The 19431-nt window shown below is 31.7% G+C and overlaps 1 protein-coding gene across 14 annotated transcripts in view; it reads right to left on the bottom strand.

Annotated features, from left to right (window-relative positions):
* The window catches only part of Vps13b (vacuolar protein sorting 13 homolog B), a 683809-nt gene that overhangs the window by 662808 nt on the left and 1570 nt on the right, over positions 1 to 19431 (bottom strand). For all 14 annotated transcript variants that reach the window (XR_010050305.1, XM_063257835.1, XM_013143877.3 and 11 more), the window contains exon 3: positions 8495 to 8638. Coding sequence is in view for 13 of the 14 variants with exons in the window: in XM_063257835.1 (XP_063113905.1) it covers positions 8495 to 8638 (144 nt within the window). In the remaining variant the exon portion in view is untranslated. The remainder of the gene's footprint in view (positions 1 to 8494; positions 8639 to 19431) is intronic.

Genomic DNA, 19431 nt, shown 5'->3' with positions numbered 1-19431 from the left:
TGCTTCACTCTAAAATCAGGAACAGGACAAGGCTGTCCACTATCAGCAGTCCTATTCAATACAGTTCTGGAAATATTGCCCAGAGCAAGAAAAAGATATAAAAGGACTAAAGAAGGAAAAGAAGAAGCTAAATTATCATTATTTGCAGATGACATGATACTTTACATAGCAGACCCAAAAAATTTCACTAAAAGACTACTAGAGGTAACAAATTCAGCAGTGCAGCTGGATACAAAGTCAACACTCAAAAATCAATAGCATTCCTGTACACAAACAAAAACTCACTGAGAGAGAAATATGGAACTATCTCCTTTCACAATAGCATCTAAAAAACTGAAATATTTAGGAATCAACCTAACCAAGAATGTAACAGACCTATATGCTGAAAATTATACTACTCTAAAAAAGAAGACTGAGGATGATATTAGAAAATGGAAGGATATTCCTTGTTCTTGGTTAGGAAGAACCAACATTGTGAAAATGGCCATACTCCCAAAACTGTTATACAGATTTAATGTAATGCCAATTAAAATACCATTAACATATCTTACAGATCTAGAGAAAATAGTTATAAAATTCATTTGGAAACAGAAGAAACCTAGAATAGCAAAGGCAATTCTGGGCAACAAAAGGCAAAACAGGAGACATCTCAATTCCTGACTCGAAACTATACTACAAAGCCACAGTGATAATATCAGCATGGTACTGACAATGGAACAGATTAGAAGATGCAAACACAACTACAAAGACACTCGGCAAACTTTTATTTGACAAAGGTGCTAAACATGTTCACTGGAAGAAGGATAGCCTCTTTAAAATAAATGGTGTTGGAAAAATTGGATCTCCACATGCCAAAGACTGAAACTAGACCCATGCCTATCACCATGCACAAAACCAAAGTCAAAATGGATCAAGAACCTAAATATTAAAACAGAAACACCAAATCTACTGGAAGACAAGGTAGGTAGAAATCTTGGAGACATGGGGTAGGCAGAAAATTCATGAACAAAATGCAAACCACACAGGAAACACTTCAAAGTACCAACAACTAGAATCTCATATTTCTAAAAAGTTTTTGCACTTCAAAAGAAATCACCAACAAAGTGAAAAGAAAACTCACAGAATAGGAAAGAATTTTAGTCAACAATCCCTCAGACAAAGGACTTATATGCAGAACATATAAAGAACTGAAAAACACCAAGCCCCCAAATTCAAAGACCCTCTCCAAAAATGGGTGTCAGAGATAAACACACATTTCTCAGATGATGATATACAAATGGCAAATAAATACATGAAGAAATGTTCACGATCACTGGTCATTCAAGAAATGCCAACTGAAACAGCACTGAGATATTTCACCCAGAAAGAATGGTTGCCATCAAGAAATCAACTGATAACAAATGTTGGCGAGGCTGGGCGGGGGGGGAATACTTCTCCCCTGTTGGTGGGAGTGTAGACTGGTACAGCCACTGTGGAAATCAGTACAGAGATTTCTCAACAAACTAGGATTAGAAATTCCATTCAATCCAGCTATTCCCCTACTGGGTATTTTCCCAGAAAATCTGAAAAGGTCACATCACGGTGATATATGTGCACCCACATTTATAGCAGCACAATTTATAATAGCTAAGTCTTGAAAACAACCAAAATATCTGTCAACCACAGAATGGATGAAAAACATGTGGTACTTTTATACAATGGAGTATTACTCAGCCAAAAAAGAATGCTTTTGAGGCCTTTATAGGTAAATGGAGGCAACTTGAGACTATCCTCATAAGTGAAATAAACAAGACTCACATTAGTAAATACCACATTGTCTCTCTAGTATAAAAATAATAATAACCGAAAAAGTAGTAAGACCCAAAATGTATAACAGATATTATAAAAATGAAAGAGAAGGGAAGTACTCTATAAGGCCAGGGATTTAGCTTAGTAGCACAAGAGTCTGTTCAGGAAAGTACTCTAAAGGATATAACTGTTTATATAAGTGTGTAAGATGTATGACCATATTACTAAGTTTTTGTTGGATCATTGAACAGAATGGTTTGTACTGTCAATGTCTGAGTGTCTATCCACTTTTTATGCTTTGATTTTGTAACTTGAATAACTATTTCTAAGATGACAATATATAATGTATCAACTAGCGATTCCTTGGTGTTGATTTTTTGTTGAATTCTGTATTACTCTACCCTTCTTTTCTATTTTGATTTTTTTCTTTCTTTCTTTGAAAAAAAAAAGAAGGCATTGGAAGAGAAAAAATCAGGTAGGTTAGTAAAATGATGTAAAGACACCTGATAACTTATTTTTCTCTTGTTTAAAGATAAAAGCAAATTTTAAAGAAAGCTGCTGAGTCAGACAGCAAAGATACCAATATAGAAAGTGAAGTTGTGCTATATATCAGTTCTATAATTAATAACATTATATAATACAATATGGTAATCAGTATTCCTGTTTTATAGATGTGAAGAAAAGATTTCAAGAGCAAATAAAACGCATAAGCATTAAATTTACCATACGGGGACTTAGAAGCAAATGAAAACTATGACAGTAGTCTTTTTTTTATTTTTGTTTTGCTTTTTTTTTTGAGATGGGGTCTCTCACTACTTAGTGCAGGCTAACCTTGAACTCATGACAATTCTCCTGCCTCAGGCTTCTGAATGCTGGTGTTACAGGCACATGCCACCATGCCTGGCCAGAAAAAAAGTAGTTCTTATGCAATATCACACTAAGCAAAATATACAATAATAAAAGGTGAATCGTTTATAAGACAGTATGGCTTCAGATGCTAGTGATACTTTAGGGGGAAAATTGTTTGAAATTTCAAACAAGCAAAAAGTGAAATATTCGTTGTCAGAAAAACAGAGGTTTTTTGTATGAACTCACTTTGTTTTAAAATGAATGCCAAGACTAACATCACAGTGTTCAATTCCATACAACATCTTCACAATTCAGTCTTTAATATGGTATGTTTTATATTGAGAGATGTTACAGTCTTTAAATACTGAAAGACTACTGTGAATTAAAACTAATTTACTTATAGTTCAACTTCAAATCCTTAAAAATGCCCCATTATATAATTCTGCACAATGTAAACAATAAAAGCACACTATTAATTTTTGAAACATGTGGTTGCCTCAAAAACCCAAAAGTAAAACATATTCACCAAAGAGATGCAAAAAAGTTCCAAGTGAAGTGCCAAAACTAGCATAATTATGAAAATATTTAACACTAAACCATCTGAAATCACATACTACATATAGATTACAGTGATGTCATAATAAACAGGAGAGCCAAAATGCACTAAAACTACTACAGTCCACTAAATCTTGTGTACATGAGTTGACAAATGTTTAAAACTAAAGAAAGAACACATTATTTTTACTTTTACAAAGTTATCTGCAGCAAAAAAGGCCGACTAAATATGAATTTCCAATTAGTTAAAAACACAGTTAATAAAGCTCCTTGACAAAGTACTGTTATTATTCAAAAGGAAACTAAGTAACTTTATTTACTTAAAATGTCTAATATTGACATTTTAGTATACTTAAAAAATGAGCATTAATCATGGTACTCAATGGAATACATACTATGAAACAAACATTACCACATGTGTAAACATTTTTTTCTTAATTGTGGTTAGGAAACTGTGATTATATACCTATTATAATTAAAAATAAACCTTTTGAAAATTTGAATTTGTTTTCATTTCAATTACATTTTAATCACACAATTAAAAGTGAGCTTCCACTCAAATCTTGCTCCAGCCAAAGTAAGTAAAAATAAGGCAAAACAAAAATTATGAATAGAAATATTTACTGTTAAAACTAGAACTGTTTCCCTTTAGTTCTGAGTTAATCATGTGCTTTTAACTATTGGTATCACTGAAATTCCCCAATTACTAATAAAAGAAACTATTCTCACAAATGATAGATAAAATATTTTGAGATAATTTTTAGCCCAAACACATTACAATTATATCTTTCTAATTTAGGTTGCAATTGTTCCAAAATTCTTGGAAAGTATATTTTATATTAAAAGAATGTTTTCTCCTGAGAACCACATGGTTATTTCTGAAAACACTGCCCTTTGTGCCTCAAGAAACAAGCAAGAATATCATTTTCCTTACAAAAGTTAACACCGTACAAATGGATCCATTACGTTCATACTGAAAAATCATGGCTGAATATTGCATTCCTCACAGGTTTTATAGGACTAGTCAATTAAAACTTGAAAACTATCAACCACCAGAATCACAAGGATGTCAATGAGATTTAGGGAAAAACTTGAAACAAGTGACTGAATCATTCTAAATTCTTATCTAAAAACACAGAAATGTGACACAAGAAAAAGCAGGAGAAACTGAGTGCTGTGAGAAGTAACGTACTTTTATTCTTGAGCCTTGTGGCCTCAAACCCAGGAAGCAGAAAATGACAAAAAAAATCACTTAGCAGCTCTGGTCACCAGAGGCTCCTGAAACATTAAAAAGGATTTGGAAATAAACTGCTATAAGGTTCACAGGGATATCTACCTTAACCAAGTCCAATAGGAAGTACTGTGGCAACTGTCAAATACAATAAAGAATCTCTATAAGTAACACTGAACCTCGGTCAGAAAACCAAATTAACCAACTCAAAGGTACACATGGAGAACACAAGAGAGAGCTAGGGAAAATATATAAGTTACCTCTCATTGTAAAAACAGTACTCTGACTCACCTCTACACCCTGAGAAGTATATTAAGAATTTAAGTAATTGCCACAGTTTCAAGGCATTTCCCAGAAGTTCATGCATTAAAAATTTAATTCCCAAATATATTTGTTGATAGCATTTGAAGTTGGGGCTTTGAAAGTTCCATAGGATTAGTGATGACATGAAGGTGGGATCCCTGGGATGGCAAGAAAGACTTCATAAGAAGTATGTCAGCTCAGGTCTCTCTTATGCTTCTTCTCACATTAAAAGCTTTTGCATCACAAAAGAAATCAATAGAGTGAAAAGAAAACCCACAGATTGGGAAAAAAAAATACAGCCAGTTGTCACACAGACAAAAGACATGTAAAGAACAAGAACATGTAAAGGATGGAAAAAAAAATTTCCCCCAAATTCAAAGATCTAATCTAAAAATGGACATCTCAAATGAATATGCACTTCTCAGATGAAGAAATACAAATGGTAAATAAATACAAGAAAAAAACGTTCAACATCATTGGTCATTCAAGAGACGCAAATTAAAACAACACTGATTGTATCTCACCCCAGAAGAATGGCTATTATCAAAAAATCAACTAATAACAAATGCTGGAGGGGCTATGGGGAAAAAGGAATCCTTCTCCACTCTTGGTAGGAAAGGAATCTAGTGCAACCATTGTGGAAATAAGTGTGGAGATTCCTTAAAAAACTAAAATTAGAGGTCCCATTCGAACCAGCTATTATGCTTCTAAATATCTTCCCAGGAGAATTAAAAGCACTATACACCACAGTGATATATGTGCACCCGTGTTTACAGCAGCAAAAATTTTAATAGCCAAATCTTGGAAACAACTTGGATGCCAGGAATGGATAAAAAAGATGTGGATTTTTTTTAATAATGGAAACTACTCAGCCATAAATAAGGATAAACTGGAGACTTTTATAGGTAAATGGATGCAACTTGAGACCATACTCATAAGGGAAATAAATCAGACCCATATGTATAAATACTGTATTTTTTCTCAGTGAGAAACTAAGTAAGTAAATAGGATCCAATATGCACAATAGATACTGTGAATTTGGAAGAAACTGTTCAAAAGAAAAGACAAACTGTGATGGGGGAAAGGGGAAAAAAAGAAAAGGAAAAAGAAAAAGTATGCACAAGATAATTAACATAGATATGAAAAGAAAATTTTGTACTACTATTGTTTGGACAAAATACCATGCCTATAACTGAACTCTGAATAACTACTACAAAGACAACAATATGCAATATATCAACTATTTAACTGTCCTATTAACCTGTTTTGAAACTCAGTTTCATTTCTATGTTTATCTTTTTTCTTTAAAATAAAAAACAAAAAATTAAAAGTGAAATTTTAGACAAAAAAATGATAAAAAATCTTTTGGATTTGTGGATCTAAAAGTGAGGACAATGTCTAAGACAGACATGACTCAGAAAATAGCAGGTAGTTAATAAATATTTTATGAAGTTTTAAAATATTAAAAATGGCTGGGGATATGGCTTAGTGGCACAGCGCCTGTCAGGCAAGCATGACGTTCTGTCTTTGATTCCCATGCACAAAAAAATAAAAATAAAAATGAAGTATTAAAAATAATTCTGAGTAAGCACAAGGTGTCCTTTATTTTACCTAAGACAACTTGATCACTTTTTTATTCCAAAAATCTCTACAACTAAAACATATTACAAAGTCATGTTAGGGCAGCATGTTAAAATCATAATCACAAAAGTTACAATCTAGTATTGTAACATTTTTCTAAGTGTCCTTTGCTGAGATTATATAAATATCATAACAGTATTTTCCAATGAATTGCAAATTAAGCAGTCAAAAAATGTTGATAAAATTAGCTGCAACATTACACACTATCTGTAGCTTCTTGGCAAGGCATTTAGGAATTTTATATTCTTCTAATGACCCGAATTGAACCTCTTATTCCTTTTAATCATATTTTAACATATTCTCCAATATTATTGATAATATTTTTTCATATCCTATTTAGAGACCTGTAATTGTAAGGGCCTCTTCACTGACGCTTTCATCTCTCAATTTTATTTAGAAAACAAATTTTTTCAAAATGTACACATCTGTAAAACTTCATATAATTATGGAACTAACTCAATGTTACTACTACATTCATAATCTTAATTCCAAGGTATGCTAATCAAGACAAATTCTGAAAATAAAATATGTATATTAAAATGCATTTCATCTGCAATGTTTGTACTCAAAATTTAATTCCAATCACTTTATAAACTTGAGTATTATTCTCCAGGGGCATACACTGCTAAATAATTTGTCCAAATGTCAACTGCAATTTTCAAAAATCCTTTCTACCTCAAAATTTTAAACATCTGTAAAAAGTACTTGTTTTCAGAGTACTTGACATTCATGACACTTGACCTTTTGTTCTACACACTACAAAATTCAAGTCTCAAATACCATCCAGCAGGAAATCTGATCATTTCTGCAGTAGCCATCTGGTTGGCCAATATCAGATATTAGTTCTAGACTGCACTAAGTCATGTGTTACAAATCTTTTTTAGCAGCCTCTATAATTAGTTATAATTTGTCTCTTTTAAAATGTGTTTCTTATAGAACATCTGGCCTTGAAACTATCACCTTCCCATTGAAAAATACTTAGTGTCTGGATTTTTTTTTTTAAATATAGAGCACTACATGGGTGGTATAACCAAATCCAGACTTTTAAAAAATACATTAAATTCCAATAACAGACGATGATTAAACAACCATTTATGTACTACCAACTATATATGTAAAATAAAACTTTTTTGCAATATAACTATAAATTCTAAATAAATTTCTCAAATACTGAATGATTCCAAAATAAATTTTCATAGAAATATAATATTGATCTGCTTACTTTTAGGAAAGACACTAAGTTAAATTGGATAATACAAGCTTGGGATCAAAGGTCTCATAAATGGAAAAAAATGATCTGAGTCCAATGGGTTGATACAATAAAAGTATCTATTTAAAACAGGAAATAATTATAATAGCTCATAGACCCTAATTTTATAATGATTAAAGTTACACTTCGGAGACACAAAAATCCCTTATGGGTCTTATGAAAACAGTCATTTTAAGAATACATATTAATTGACTTTAAATAATAAATATTAAGTGTGTGCTAATGATTAAAAATGAATGACAAATGCACTACTTTTCTACAAGATGAAGATGAAAACATTCTTTACAAAACACTACTGTCCTGATCTATTTGCTTCTTAAATTAGACAATTTTTGGCAGATATGCCTCACAACCAGAAACACCAAAAAAAAAAAAAAAAAAAAATCAAGAAATGTAAGATAAATCAAAGAAAAAATCAGAAATAAGCAGTTTCTGAGACCAAAAATCAAAAACAATGAAATCTGTTAAGGTAAATATCATCTCACCTCCCTCCAAAAAAAGCCTGAGAAATTTTCTATTTTAGAAATGTCATGTACATAAGAATCCATAAAAATTCACTCCAAAACTTTCAAAATCTTAATGTAAAAATTAGCCTGAATTGAGACTCATTTCTATTATGGAATGGGTAATAAGCAATTTATATGATGTCTAAGGAGGCTATGACAGACTAAGCAAACTTATATGAAAACATCCTTTAAATGTTTACCCAAATTTTAAAACACCCTTCTTTAAATAATGCTGCTTTAGTAGGCAAGTAAAAAGTACATAAGATTTATGTGACAACCAACATTCCAAAAGTTAGAAATGTCAAATGTCATACCTATTAAGTAAAAGAAATAGGTTCAATAATTTCTTACCTGTATTCCATCTTTAAGTTTCAAAATGCATTCCATTGTATTGATAGTAATTACCACTGGTTCTGAACCTAGTTTTGTCCATGGTACATGAATCCTCAATTCATGAATATGTCCACTTAAAAAAGTGAATGGTAATTTCAGCTCCTTAAAACATAAAACATTAAATAAAACATAATCAGTACTTAATACTTTTTTTTCTAACATTCCAATTTTCTTTCTTGAAAGAAAAATGAAATCCTAACACAAAAATACTTTGGGTATTGAAAGTACAATCACGTAATAAACTACAGTTAATAACAAGCAACAAGCCAGGCATGGTGGTACATGTCTATAATTCCAACACTTGGGAGGCTGAGGCAGGCAAATTACTGTCAGTTCGAGGCCAGCCTGGGCTACAAAGTGAGTTGAAGGCCAGCCTGAACTGTATAGCAAGACTGTTTCAAAAATATTAAAATAATAATAAGCTACAATAGTTTATTGTGCAAGTTACATTTAGTAAGTTTCCTCTTCTGCTGAACAGAAATTATATAGAATACCTAGTACATGATAAAGGCTCATATGTGGTGGTGGCAGCAATCATAACAACAGACATTAGAAATACAGAAATAGTTGCAATGGCACTTTTCTCAAATCTCTTAAAATATTTCCTCAAAAGATTTTTTAGGGGCTGGGGATTTAGCTCAGCAGCATAAGCGCCTGCCTTGCAAGTGTGCAGTCGCAGTTCAATCCCTGGTACTGATAAAAAAAGAAAAAGACAAAAAAAAAAGATTTTTTTAAACAGGTTGAAAGGGGAGAAGGAAGCTTAAATGGAGATTAGAGAATGACCTGATAAAATAAAAAATGATCAGTCTACAAAAACAACTTATTTACCTTACCTCATTAAGGAGTTGACCTGGATACTATCTGATCATAAATTTAAAATGTCTTCTTGCTGCATTCCATTAGACAACAGGTTAGAAACAAAAACATGAACTTCACTACAATCACTTGCCCTAATTTGTTTCACTTCCAGAGCAAGTTTTTAATATAAACCAACAAAGAAAAAAGAAAATGAATTTCTCTCACATTTGTAGTTATGTAGCTATTTAGAAAGTTAACATAAATATTACTTATTCATTTTTTGCTCCCTCTAATTTGATTTAATAACATAACTAAAATATTGGTAGTACAGTAAAGTGCTTGTGTCCAGTAATTCCAGAGCCAACAGAAACGTTTACATTCTATCTCTGCTACTGCCAGTCACACTGGGCATATATCTATGCCTCCATTTCATTATCTGAAAATTTTGGGTAATACTGTAGAATCTTCAAAGGATTAAACCATTTACATAAATTGCTTAGAATTGTCTTATACAGAAATCATTAGATGCTAAGTATTATTACAAAAGTGTGGGTCTAACTTATCTTCTCAACAAGAGATTTTTTTTCATGCAAACTATTAAAACATTACTATTCTTTTCTAATACACAGACTATCACAGTATCTTGATACTTTTTAATTTTACATTAAGTTGAAAGAAGCAATCATTTATTCAAGTGTTATTCAACTTGCACAAGATTACATACTGATGAGCCTGCAACAAGACAGTCTAACCACTTATGATGTAGTAGTTACTATTCTGAGCACTTTACCACTATGCACTAAACTAAAATCAAAATGGATCAAAGATCTAAATATTAAAACAGAACACTAAATCTGTCTGAAGAGAGAATAGGCAGAATCCTTAAAGACACAGGTGTATGCAAAGATTTCAGGAACAAAACCCCACTGCACGAGAAATAATTCAAAAAAATTATTAACTACGATCTCACCCTACTAAAAAGCTTGTCCACAGCAAAAGAAATCACCAACAGTGAAGAGACAACCCACAGAGTGGAAAAAAAATTTAGGCCATTGTCCCTCAGACAAAAGACTTATATCTAGAATCTATAAAGAACTGAAAAAAATAAGACACCAAACCCCTCAAATTCAAAAATTCAATCCAAAAATAGACGTCTGAAATGAATACACACTTCTCAGACCAAGAAATACAAACGGCAAATATATACAAAAAAAATCTTCAATATCACTGATTATTTGAGATATGCAAATTAAAACAAACAGAGATTCCATCTCACTCCAGAAAGAATGGTCATCATCAAGAAATCAACTGATAACAAATGCTGGAGGGGTTATGAAAAAAAGGAACCCTTTTCAACTGCTGGGGGGAATGTAAACTGGTACAACCACTATAGAAATCTGTTGTGGAGACTCTTTTAAAAAACTAAGATTAGAGTTCTCATTCAACCCAGCTATTCCCCTTCTGAATACCTTTCCAGGAGAACTGAAAATATCATATCACAGCAATATAGGCAACAACCACATTTATAGCACCACAGTTTGTACTTGCAAAATCTTGGGAACAACTTAAATGGCCATCCACCAAAGAATGGATAAAAAAGTGTGGTCCTTTTCTACAATGAAGCAGCCCTAAAGAAGGGTAAACTAGAAATAGTCATAGGTAAATGGATGCAACTTGGGACCACACTCCTTAAGTGAAATAAATCAGACTTTTATGTATAAACATATTGTCTCCCTGGTATGAGAATCTGAAACAGTAAATAAGGTCTAAATTGTGTAATAGATAGTGAAATTGGAAGAAATTGTTCAAAAGTAAAGAGGAAGTCGAGTAGGGGAAAGGGAAAAGGGAAAAGAATGATCAATTTAAAGAAGCTACAAATCAACAATTAAGGAAGATAATGTATAATATAAAAGACTTTTTTATTAAAGAGATAGAGACAACAAGAGAAACATAAATCTTGGAAACAAAAACCAAATAAATCAAATAAAAATTTTAATTGAAATCCTCAATAGACTAGATTGAACAGAAAAAACGCATCAGACAAACAAGGTTGATGAATTATGACATTGATACAATAAACCAGACAAAAAGAAAAAATGCAAAGAGCATACAACACCTATGGAATGCCATAAAACAGCAGAATGAATAAATGATTGGTATAGATAAAGGATTAGATCCACAGATTAAAGGCATCGTTACTCTATTTAAAAAAAAAAAAATCAGAAAATTTTCCAAACTTGTGAACAATATGGAAATCAAGGTATAGGATGCATTTAGAAGCCCAGAAAAACATGGCCAGCAAAAAAGCCTCTTCAGGTCATACTACAGTTAAACTACCAAAAGTACAGAACAAAGAATATTAAATACTAAAGACAGAAGTACAAACTCATTCATAAAAGCAAGCCTATCAGACTGAACCAGATCTTAGTAAAAACTTAAAACACCTTAAGGGCATATAACCATGTATTTCAAACACTGAAAGAAAATAACCCCCAAACTTGCTTTTTATATTCTGCAAAGTTATCATTCACAATTAACGGAGAACTAAACACTTTCCAAGATAAGCATAAACTAAAAGGACTTACAACCACCAAACCAGCATTACACAAATACATAAAGGAATCTTGCCACAGAAGAAAAAACTACAATCACAAAAGCACAATAAAGAATAAATATCACTTAGAGAGAATTAGGAATTAATCTTAATGAGACTTAGGAAATAATCAAACATGATTAATTCAATAAATCATCAACTTTTAAAATAATGAGATATACATAGATTATACCCCCAAAAGAGAAAAATGGGAATTAGTACATAACTTTCAATAATATCCCTGAATGAAAATATTCTTAGTGTTTGAATTAAAAAGAGTGGCTAACCATAATATAAACAAGAATCAGTTTGCTACTTGAAATAAACTCATCTCAATAGCAAAGATATACTATACATATATTCTATACGACTAATAGGACAGAAAATAATATTCTAAACAAATAGAAACCAAAATCAAGCAGGAACAGCTATATTCACAACTGACCAAGAAACTCTTCAAGCCAAAACTGTTCAAAAGGGCTAGTGATACAGCTCAGCAGCATACACACCTGCCTAGCAAGCAAAAGGTCATGAGTTTGATTTTTATTTATTTAAAAATAAATAAACAGAATCAAAATTGGTCAGAATAGACAAAAATCAGTACCTATTCTTAAAGTGAATAATTCTAGAAGTTATAATAATATAAATATATATATAAATGTAAATATGTATGCACTAAACATTGGAGTACCCAATTTGAGAGATCTCAGTCCTATAATAATAATAAATAGCTTCAATATCCCATTCTCACCAATAGATCACCCAGACTAAAAAAAAAAAAAAAACGAAACAACAACAGATATTTAAGTTACACTACAGAACATTAAATCCAGCAGCTACAGATATAAACATTCTTCTCATTGGCTCATGTAACCTTTTCCCAGAGATGTTTTAGGCCATGGCAAAAAAAACCTTAACACATACATAAAAAAGTACTAATTTCTTGAATCAGATCACATAATAAAGGGGAAAAAAAGATCATACGCAGTTAGTTTTATTCCAGGGAAGCAAGGATGCTTTAGCAATGCAAATCAATAAACACAGCACATAAACAAAACCAGAATTTAAAAAAATTCTTAATCATCTCAAATGATGCAGAAAAAGACAGATAAAATTTAACATCACTTCATAATAAAAGTCCTGAAAAAACTAGGTACAGTATAGAAATATCATCTCTCAACATAATTAAAACTACACAGGAACACATAACCAAAATCATATTGCCTGATGAAAGTATTTCCTGTAAAGTATGTACCAAGACAGTATTCAGTCTCATTACTGTTGTTAAATATATATTTGAAATTTTAGCCAGAGCCATCACATAACAAAAGGTCATAAAATGGATACAAATAAAAAAGGAAAAAGGAGAAGTACCATATTTGTTTACACATTATGATTACACACAAAACCCTACAAGACACTTAGAATTAATAAAGTAATTCAGTAAACTATGAGGATACAAAACTAACATATAATAACAGTTTTTATATATATCAATAATGAGCTAAGAAATCAAGTCCACCCAATATAGCTTCAAAAAATAAATATAGTATCTGGGAACAAAACTAACCATGGAAGAAAATAACGTCTACAATGAAAATTATAAAACAATGAAGAAGACACTAGAAAATAGAATGGTCTTCCATGTTTGTGAATTGAGAGAATATCATTAAAATGGCACATTTCCAAAAGTGATCTGAATCAGTATAATTCCCATGAAACCAGTAACATACAACACAGAATGGGAAGGGAGGGGGGGCCAAAAACTCATAGAAGTACAAAAATCCCTAAATAACCGAAGTAATCATAAGCAAAAGTACTGCTGGAGGCCTCATAACATTTTATTTCAAAATATACTATAGAGCTGTAGAAAAAAAAACAGCGTGACATAAAACAGACACATAAACCAATGGAATAGAAAGTGGACCCAGAAATAAACTCATGCATCTATAGCCACCTGATTATCAACAAAGGTCCCAAAAAACACATTTGGAGAAATAGCAACCTTTTCATCAAATTGCACCAGGAAAATCAGATATCCATACGGATATATAAGACTGAAATTGGATCCCTGTATCTCACACTCTACAGAAATCAATTCAAAATGGATCTAGATTTTAACTAAGACCTCAGACTCTGAAACGACTAGAAAAAGAGGAGAAAAACTTCAAGATATAAGCACAGATAATAATTTCTACACTAGGACTCCAAAACCTCAAGAAATAAAAGCAAAAAATGATGAAGTAATTGTAATTAATTAAAAGCTCCTCCTTAGCAGGGTGTGGTGGCTCATGCCTGTAATCCCAGCACTCAGAAACTGAGGCAAGAGGGTCACTGTGAGTTCAAAACCAGTCTGGGCTACAAGGTAAGCACAAGGCCAGCCTAAACTACATATTGAGACTATGTCTCAAAAGGCCAAAAAACATAAATAAACAAATAAAAATTTTAAAAAATTTTTGCTCAACAAAGGAAACAATCAACAGAGTAAAGAGAAAAACCTACAAAATAGAAGAAAATCTTTGCCAGCTATTCATCCTGCAGATTAATATCTACAATACAAAATAATTCAAAAAAGCTACCAAGAATGAGTAATCCTTAAGTGAGCAAATTACCTGAACAAACATTTTCAAAAGAAGTATAATGGCCAATAAATGCATGGGGAAAAAGCTCAACATATTTAGCCATCAAGGAGATGCAAATCAAAACTACACTGAGGGGCTGGGGATTTAGCTCAGCAGCATAAGCACCTGCCTTGCAAGCAGGCAGTCGTGAGTTCAAGTCCTGGTACCGATTAAAAAAAAAAAAAAAATACACTGAGACTCCACCTCACCCTAGTCAGATGGCTATGATTACAAAAACAAAAAATAACAAATTCTGGCAAAGATACCAAGAAAAAGGAATTCTATTCTAATAGACTGTTTGTGAGAATATTAACTAGCACAGTCACTATGGAAAACAGTATGTAGGATCGTCAAAAAACTAAGGGACTGGGGATTTAGCTCAGCAGCATAAGCGCGTGCCTTGCAAGCAGGCAGTCGTGAGTTCGATCCTTGTACCGATAAAAACAAAAAAGACCAAAAAAGGAAAAAAAAAAAAAAAACTAAAATAACTACTATATGATTCCCCTATGCTGCATCTTAGTATATTCCCAAAGGAATTTAAAGTAGCATACTAGAGTTAATTGTATACCTATCTTTACTGCAGCACTATTCACAATAGATTAGCTATGGAATCAGTTGAGGTAAGTGTCAACAGATCAACGGATAAAAACAAGCTATTACATACAAATATACGATCGAATATTACTTGGCCATAAAGAATGAGATCATGTCATTTGCAGGAAATGGATGGAACTAGAAGTTATCACATTAAGCAAAATAAACAACACATGTAAGACACAGAAAGATACCTACTGCCTATTGCATGCTTCTGCTCACATGAAGAACCTAAAAAAAGAAAAAAAAAGACCTAAAGGTAGAAGGGGGACTACTAAGAAAGGTAAGAGGATCAAGGGGAGAGAAAACAAGACAGAGTCATGGGGAAGATGAATACAATTACAGCACAAAATGTGCATAATGAACACGTCACAATGAAACTTTTAATTTGCAAAACATGAATTAATATATTTAATTTAAAAGGCAGACTGTCAAATGATTTAAAAATATAAAAAAGTAGCTAGGTGTGGTGGCTCACGCCTATAATCCCAGCACTCGGGAGGCTGAGGCAGGAGGATCATTTTGAGTTCGAGACCAGCCTGGGCTACAAAGTAAGCTCAAGGCCAGCCTGAAATACATAGAAAGACCCTGTCTCAAAAAAATAAATAAATAAATAAAATAAAGTATACTTTTCTACAAAATACACATCTTAGATGTGAAAACACAATTTATAGAAAGATTTTTTAAAGATGTACAATACAAAAAATAAAGATAAAAAAGACATGATGCAAATAATAACTATACAAAGTTAGTATTGTATTAATATCAGACAAAATAAGAGTTCATGTGAAAAAAATGTTAACTAAAGACCAAACAGGGCATGTTATAATGTTGTCACTGTCTATTCATGAAGAAATCTAAAACACGTAAAACAGTAACAGAAATCCCCAAATAAAGCAAAATTAACAAAACTAGACAGAAAAATTGACAATTTAACAACATGGAGACTTTAATAAAGTAATGAAACCAGAAAACTTGAACAATGTCAACTAATTAGACCTAACGTATATACATTCAACAACTACCAATATATACATTCAACTCAAGGGAACTCTGAAAACATTTGAACTGAATACAAATGAAAGTATATATGAAAATGCGCTAAGGTACAGCTAAAGAAATGCATAGATGCAAATAATTATAACAGTTTAAAAAAGATATGTTAATAATTAACTTCTACCTTTAGAGGGGAAAAAGAAGTAACAAAAAAAAGAACCACAGTATTAAAGCAGGGAAAAGGGAACATGTACAGTTAAATTGTTGTAAGATTATTCAGGAAACAGTAAATGTACCAATTTAAGATAGACTAATAAATCAAATATGCATTTTATTATATTTAAGGTAAACAACTTGGAAAATTAAAAAAACTAAAGCAAAAACAATTACTAGTGTGAAAAATGAAAAAGAGCTTAAAATGTAAGTCAGTCATAAAGAACCCTAGGTTTGATACCCAATAGTGCCTAATAATACTTTTGTGCATCAAAGGACACATAAACAGAGTAAAAGGACCAAAACAGGAAAAAGATATTTGTAAATTATATATATGTTAAGGGACTGATATCCACAATACATAAAGCACTCTTATAATTCAGCAACAGCAATAAAATGACCCTGATTCAAAAATGGACTTAAATGGGTACTTTTCCAAAGATGACATGAAAATAGCCAAAAAATACACAAGAATATACTCAACATCACTAATCATAAGGAAAATGAAAATTTAAAAATGAGACATGATGAGGATATCCACTAGGATGGCTGTAATAAAAATAGTAATAAAAATTATGAGTGTTGGCAAGGATATGGATTGGCTAGAATTCTTATGCTTACTGGGAAGAATTCAAAATGCTGTGCATCCCTACAGAAAATATTACAATGCCTCAAAAACTTAGATATGGAATTACTATACAATCTAACAATCACACTTTTGGATATATAACGGAAGCAAAAGCAGGATCTCAAAGAGATATTTTTACACTTCTGCTCATAGCATTATTCGCAATAGCCAAAAGATCCATACAACCCAAGTGTTTAAGAATAAATGAACAAACAAAATGCAGTAAGTATATACAATAAAATATTATTCAGCCTTCAAAACAAAGAATATACTGACACACACACTACAGTAAGAATGAACTTGGAAGACATTATGTTAAGAGAAATAAGCCAGTCACAACCACAAACATTGAATGATTCCATTTATATGAGGTACCTAGAACAGTCATAGAGACATAAAGTAGAATGGTGGTCACAAGAGGCTGGAAGGGGGATGGAGAAGGTTAGACAATGCTTAGTGAATAGAAAATTTAGTTTAGGAAGATAAAGAAATATTTCTAGGTAGAGTTGGCAGTAATGGTTACACAACAATGTGAATGTAATTAATGCCCCAGAACTAAGATGGTAAATTTTATGTTATATATTTTATGACAATAAAAGGGAAAAAACTAGTAATATCAATAATAAACTCTTCTAAAGATTATAAAAAGGGACTAGTTAGGAAATAATCTAATGAAATCAATATATCTGATAATCAAAACCTAGTAAGAACCTTACAACAATGAAAAACAAGCTAGTATCCCAAACACAGATGCAACAAAACTAAACAAATATGCAACTATATCTAAAAAAGATAATACATAAAAACTAACTGAGGTTTATTCTAAGGAATGCAAGGTTAGCTTAATAAATTCAATGTAATTTCCAATATTAAAAAAATGGAAAGATAGAAACTCAGTAAATATAGTATTCTGTAATTCAATACTAATTCAGTATTTTTAAAATTTATTAGAAAACCAAGAATAGACTAGAACACCCAATAAAGGGTGTTCGCAGTTAACATCAGTATAATATTTAGTTCCCACTAAACCTGGGAACAAAAATTAAATGTCCTCTCACCATCACCTCTGCTCCACATTGTATAAGAGGTCCTCCTCAATGAAATAATTAAAGAAAAGTAAACAAATGTTACAAGCATTTTATAAAAGATGTAAAACTGGAATTACTGGAGCAATTCACTTTTGAATTCTTCCTATGCATTCTGAGTAGCTTTCTGTCTCTCTTTTCCTCCTTTTCTATCTATAAATAAATTCTTTAGTTTTAAAAAAAGAAAAACTGGACCTATTTATAGATGACATGAAAGTTTACACACACAATCCAAAAGAACATACCAAAAAGTGCTAGACAAGCTAAAGTGGCAAAGATCTCTTAAGACATGAAAAGCCCTAACCATAAGGAAAAGACAGATCACTGGGCTTCAATAAAATCACAAATTTCTGCTGACCAAAATATCTTTAAAATAGTAAAAAGACAAGCTAAAACCTGAAAGAATACTGCAAAACATATTTAACAAAGAACTAATTCTCCCTTCAACAATAACAACAACAACAACAACAACAACAACAACAAACAGTAATGAATCCCCAACCCCCATGTGGTCAGCTTATGTAAAGTCCCAGGCTCAAGCCCCAAGTCAAAAAAAACCAAAACAAAACAAAAACACAGAAACAACTCCCAAACATCAATAAGACAAAGACAGAAAAACACGTTTTATTTTCTAAAGGCAAAATAGAGAGTTTACAAAAGGATACCCAAATGGTCCACAAGCATATGAAAGCGATCATCATTATCCATTAGGAAAATGCTATCACTACCCACTCGTCAGGAAGGCTAAAATTAAAATAACAAATATACCAAGGATAGCAAAAATGTGAAATAAATAGAATTTTCATACATTGTTAGTGAGACTTTAAGTTAACGTAACCACTTTGGAAAACTATTTGGCAGTATATATTAACCCTAACTATATGCCTACCTCCTATATACCTACCTATGAAAAAGTAATACGTATGTCCATCTAAATACATGTACAAGAATATTCATGGAAGCTTTCTCCATAACAGCCAAAACTGTAAACAACCCAAATTCATTAACAGGAGAATAGGTAAACAAATTGTAGAATCTTTCTACAAGGCAAACCACAGAATAAATTTCTATTTATCCAATAAGATGAATAGAACAGAATTAAATAAAAAATGCTATACACAAATGATTTAATTTAACTAAGGTTCAAGAAAAGAGAAAATATAGCTAACTCAATAGAAGTCAGAATAGCAGTCACTTCTTTTATGAGTTCAAAGTACTGATTACAAAGCAGCAGAAAAACGCCTTTTAGTGCGCTGGAAATATTCTATTTTCTGATCTGTATGGTAGTTGTCCAGGTGTGTCCATGTTTAAAAAGTGAGGTATTCATATAGAAGGAGAGTTTGTGCTTATTTGAGAATTTTTAAGTG

The sequence above is a fragment of the Cavia porcellus genome, unplaced genomic scaffold (assembly GCF_034190915.1).
Source record: "Cavia porcellus strain 051 isolate PalLab524CR breed Dunkin Hartley unplaced genomic scaffold, mCavPor4.1 scaffold_10, whole genome shotgun sequence".
Classification (NCBI taxonomy): Eukaryota; Metazoa; Chordata; class Mammalia; order Rodentia; family Caviidae; genus Cavia; species Cavia porcellus.
This window is presented reverse-complemented; position numbering and strand designations above follow the sequence as displayed.